The following is a 5,895-nucleotide window of genomic DNA, read 5'->3' on the forward strand; positions in this document are numbered from 1 at the left end:
CATTCTTAATGAGATCCTCATGAATATTAATGTATCGCGAAAACGAGGCTACGGTAGGCAGACTGAGAAAAAAATATGGCGTCTTACTGTACATCGAGTAACGATCTGAGCTGTTTGCCAGATATTTCTTTTACATTCGTTGAGAATTTCATCACGGGTGTCTCCAGCAGTTCAGGGAATGAACAGATGACAAAAGGATTCAAGTATTACAGTGAGGGATACGTCCATTCTCTTAAAGGTAAGTTGATTTACGACCTATCTTGAGTGTACTTTTTCTCTACTGCACACAAAACACAAGTTAACGATATAGAAATGAAACTATTTAAAGCATAATTTTTTTTTTTCTGAGTAGGTCTGATTTAAATGTACAGCTGTCAGTCAGTACTGTGGTCAAAACACGCGGTCAAAATAAAACATTTACAAAACGTGCATAGTGACACAAACTGCCCTTTTAACCAACCACGCCCCCTTCCTCACCAGTAGAGACTTTGTGGTGCGCTTTAAATAGTTTTGGGTACATACCTTGCATTTTAATATGTATCAAAAGTACACAACCTGACATTTTTATATTTACCCACAAAACAGCAGGATTATTTGTTCAAAGCTGTTTTATATCCATTCATATATATATATATATATATATATATATATATATATATATATATATATATATATATATATATATATATATTATCAAAGAGCACCCTGCCCCCAAACACACAAATTGGTCCCTTATTTATGTGAACTTCTTCATTGTTCATTGATTATAATTATTATTAGTTTTGTGGTGTTGGTAGATGGATGAATTTTAACACCCAGTATGTAACTGCATACATTAGATCAAGTAAACATAATAGGGAATAATCGTGTCTAAACAATATAACATTTTCTCATTTTATGTATGGGATATTATGTTAATCTGTTTATTAAACTGAGTTTCTCTTTTATTTTCAGTTTATAGAGATGGAAATGAATGCCTTTTCAAGGGACGGTGTTTTAGATCACAAAAGAAGAACGAGTCACCACATGTTGTTGAGGTCATTTTCATTCATATTTATATTACAAATTATTAAAATTATATTCAACATGCACAGATATTTTTAATATTTCAACACTTAAAATTTTATTGAAATTCAAATCTTGCATAAATGCTGTCTACGATACAGTTTGGCCATATCATATTTCTTCAAATAAACTTTCCAGGGCTGTCTAAATTAGGATTGCTTTTGGAATACAAAATGAGTATGCTGTAAAGAAAAGAAGAAAAGAAAATTATCCGATTTGTATCCTTTTTAAAAGAAATTTCAACAACAAAAATTTGTAAAACCTGCTTAAGAAATCAAGGAAAATAATTTGTATTGCATAAATGACACCCCAGTGTGTAGGAACATTTTATTTGAATAAGAAACAAAACCACCTTTTAAATTATTGCGATTTATGATTTTGGTTTGTTTTTATATTAAAAAAAAAACTTTTTTCTTCTAGAGAATGAATGACAATGTCAATCTGTACCCAAGTGGCATAATTGTGAGCCCATTTTGTCATTGGCTTGCTGCAACTCCTGATCGTAAAGTCTACAACCCCAAGAGGACCCCCCCTTATGGTTTGTTGGAGATTAAATGTCCAGTTGCAGACACTTTACTATCTCTGAAGTACCTTGCGGTCTCTAATGATGCCTTGAAATTGAAGACAAACCACAACTACTACTACCAAGTTCAAATGCAGTTGGCAGTTACAGGACTGGAATGGTGTGATTTTTGTGTGTGGTTGGAAAATGACTTTCATGTTGAGACTATTCTGTTTGACAGGGAATTTTGGCAAGCTGTCAAGGACAAGCTTGATCTCTTCTGTTATAGATTCTACCTCAACTAGTACGTTCTCCTGTTTGTATATATGCATATGAATGTTTTGTAAGATATATTAAAATGAATTTTCTATGCCTTTACATTATTAAATCATTCTGACAACTCCAAGCAAAATGGCTGCAAGTCAGTTGCCAATGTGGACTTTGTTGCACTGCTTTTAAAATCTACTTACATAAATTGTCAATTTTAAATTCAGTGTAGCTGGTTTTTCTTACTATATATGTATATAGGCCGGAACAGTCACACATAGATGCATTATAGAATTGTGTATCATTTTCACATGAACCCTTTGAGTAATTGTGTATATATATATATATATATATATATATATATATATATATATATATATATATATATATATATATATATATATATATATATATATCGACATACACACATCTTACCAAAGGTATTTGCATGAAATTCAAGATGTCATTGAAATATTACACGATGTTACTAAAGGTGTTTTAAAAAAACTTGTATATTACTGAAATGTTAATAAAATGAACAAGATTCACACATCTAAAAGGTATTTGCATGACAAGATGCCAATGAAATGTGGCATGATTTTAAGGTCTAAAAATAAACTACTGAAATGTCAATAAAATGAACCTTATGTGGTACTTTCATAATGTCTCAGTATCTTTGTTTTCATTCACAAGTTCTACATGATACTTCCATGTCACAAAATGCTATTTCTTTTGTTTAATTAGTGGTCATTTGAACAAAGTCAGTACATTTGCTACTGTCCACAACTGATGTATTGACCCAGAAATTGTCAAAGGCACCACAGACTGTAATAACTTTGTATTCTTTCACCCTCTTAATGTATCTTTACACATGTATCCTCAGGCTTGCAATTTTTTGATTGGCTTCCACCTGGGAAGCTGTGAACTGCCCATCACTACACCGAAAGTGTGGTGTTGCAATGGAAACACCAGTACCTTCTAAAACTTTATGTAAAACAAAACCTTTATCTGCCATGATTTGGTCCCCTGGTTCTAACAAATCTATAAGCCCTGACAGCTTTGTGATCTCCACATCACTCATGCATCCAGAGTACAAGGAAGACACGTGATTGCACCGTGTGGGGCTATCCCTACCAAACCTTTTCAGGTGTTGTGAGTTTTGTAGTTTGAATAAGTCTTTGATGCAAGCACTAGAGATGAGGGTCTTTCTGTAAATATTTCTGTGCAGTCAATAATAATTCTAGTTCCTGGGTAGGACAGTTGAAAATCGAGAGGCATATTTGCTTGAACCTGCTCACGACTTGGTAAAAAATACAAATAATTTGTCCACATGATTATTATCCGACTTACAGAATACCTGTGAATATTAAATCGAACAGACATATCTTCAATCGGAAATCCACATCTCAATCTACACAAAAACATGAAAAGTTCATCCACTGGGTCCATTGCCTTTTGCCGTCCCCTCATGTTGATGTCATTCCCTGTGCTGTAATATAAGCTCTTCATTCTAATTGCAGTAGGTTTGATGCTATTGAAGAAGGTTATAAAAACCTCATATGTGGGAAAACCAGTGTAAAATTCTATCATTTCATCATCATCTGTAAATCTGTTCAATCCAAGCTTCTCCATGTTTATTTTTTTCTTCAAATCTTGCAGTTGCCTTTCCTTCTCTTCCAATTCTGTTACTGCTTTCCTCAGTCTCTTCTCCAGCTCTGTAATTTTACTTTTGCATGCTATATGCAACTCACAGGATCTGAAGAAGATAAAATAATAATGTAGCTTTTCATCAACATTTGTTAACTATAATGGAGACAAAATAATATAACTAGCAAAGTTACCAGCTTCACTATAATTTAAAATTATACAAGAGTTTTAACAGAGGCTGCTTTCCACTGATTGTCTGCTCTCTCTCTCTCTCTCTCTCTCTCTCTCTCTCTCATACACATAAACACACTGTGTCATGCACACACACACCATGCACACACTATGAAATAAATGTGTAAAACAAAAGTTACAAAGCTATGGTTTGATTAAATATCAGTGCCATCTGGAGGAGAACAGCAAGCAAAATAAGCCCCACATAAATCAGGTATTTTCAGAGTAAATAAGAGAAATTATGCAGTGATGTTTTATCAACAGCTTCATTAATTCTTATCCACTCTCTCTCTCTCTCTCTCTCTCTCTCTCTCTCTCTCGTAATTTCATTCAACTTGTACTCTCATCATTTTCATTGTACTGGTGCTATCTCTCTTCTCTATCGTGGTCATTTACATTCTACTTGTTTTTTTAACGAGGTAATAACTTTACCTTTTCTGTACTTACTACTCCTACGCAAAATTCATAATTTCTTATAAAAATGCGCTGCTTGGAGGTACGCCCAGTTTTCGATGACCCCGTTATGTGGAATGGGACTAGGGGTAACATTTTTAGAAACCTGTCATTATAAAACACACATACATACAATCATTTACTTCATCGACAGAATCTATTTTGCGTTTGGAATTCTTATTCTTACATCATTCAGTTGCAAGAAAATATAAACACACCAACAATCATCCAGTTTTCTTACCTTAAAATTCAGCCCCTCATCACGACGTATTGCAACAATCCATTTTCTACGAAGCTCCATCTTCTTCACTGATGGGATATGGTGGAAGCTTAAATCTATGTGAATTCTAGCATTCCCATTGCACAACGGAACACAACAATAATTGTCGCGATTTTTTCTGTTGCCGGTATCAACTGTAGCAGCCATGGTTGCGAGGTAAAATGAAACTGTGCCTATATTAGCCTCGTTTTGGATTCGCTGACCCAGGGTCACATGAATATATGAATACATTCTAAGAATGGTCTATAGTAACTTGACCTATGATTGCTCCAAAAAGGTATGGACTGGATTTAGCCTAGACATCGAAGGAAGCGTTATATGAAGCACTAAAATCTGTCAAATTTGACAATTTTTGTCCGATTAGTAAAGATCTTTCTGTGCATCTGAAAATGACCGTCGTTTAGGACAAACAGTGCAAAATGAACCAAATCGCAACACCAACTTGCAATGTTAAGTGAAGAAATAAGCCAATCCAAACTGAATGGTAAAGTTTTTGGGGTTTAAAAAAAAATAAAAACCATCTTTCTTTCCTTCTTTTATTTTGTCTTGGTGATTAATCAACCTTATTGTGATATTGCACTTTTAATTGAACCTAATCACTCGCTACCAGCAGCACGTCAACGTCTCTAACCGTTTCGTCTCTAAGGGAAAAATGAGAATGACAATCGGGAAGTTCTTCTAACTTGTTTGCAACTAAACCATGAAGCAATCAGTCATTTAATTGTTATGGCTACGGTGTTTTAAATATAGTGGAAGGTGTCTGTAATCAAGCCTGTTAATGCTGGCACAACCAAAATAACTAGAGTACCATTCCACGGTGAGAATATCAGTTTATTAAGATGACACAAGAAAGAAAGAAACCGTAAAAATTGCATCCTATTATTTCCGTCACACGACATGTTTCTACTTTCGTCGTTATCAAATGAAACCTTAAACTAGAATCAGACTCTGATCCGGTGGGGGTTAGACCACTAAATAGTTTCTTGTATATTACCTACATGTATTTATCCCAACTCATCTCAGCCAAACATTCCATTGACATTAGGATTCCTATGGGTGACACTGTCATTACAGTACACTAACACACACTATCACTTACCAGGTGTTACCCTGCGTTTTTGTAATTTTTTTTAATATTTTGTTTTCGTTCGTTTGTTTGTTTGATTTTTGGTTGAGGGGGGCGGTTTTAAGAGGCGGGGGGGGGGGGGAGGGGGCGTGATAGCAGTGGAAAAATCCTACTGGGTCAGGATTCCATTTCCGGGTAAAATTAAAATATTGTTCTTGACAATATTTCATACTTACTTTACTCGTTCGTTCCGCCACATTGCTTTCACAACCACAACAAAAGGCATCTAAAAATAAAGAATGACTCCTTCCTCATTATTCCATGGTAAAACGTCAGCCAATGTCATGAACATTTCACAGGTAAAGACACATCATAAGGACACCT

At 34.7% G+C, this 5,895-nt stretch overlaps 1 protein-coding gene across 1 annotated transcript; it reads left to right on the plus strand.

Moving 5' to 3' along the window:
• On the plus strand, positions 1-2,056 carry LOC149775879 (uncharacterized). Its single transcript, XM_089943790.1, has 3 exons — positions 1-238; positions 955-1,037; positions 1,486-2,056. The coding sequence occupies exons 1-3, from the start codon at positions 76-78 to the stop codon at positions 1,870-1,872; spliced, it is 633 nt and encodes a 210-aa protein (XP_089799916.1). The 5' UTR covers positions 1-75; the 3' UTR covers positions 1,873-2,056.
• The last annotated feature ends 3,839 nt before the right edge of the window (positions 2,057-5,895 follow it).

Source organism: Sinohyriopsis cumingii, chromosome 19, assembly GCF_028554795.1.
Source record: "Sinohyriopsis cumingii isolate HCF-2022 chromosome 19, ASM2855479v2, whole genome shotgun sequence".
Classification (NCBI taxonomy): Eukaryota; Metazoa; Mollusca; class Bivalvia; order Unionida; family Unionidae; genus Sinohyriopsis; species Sinohyriopsis cumingii.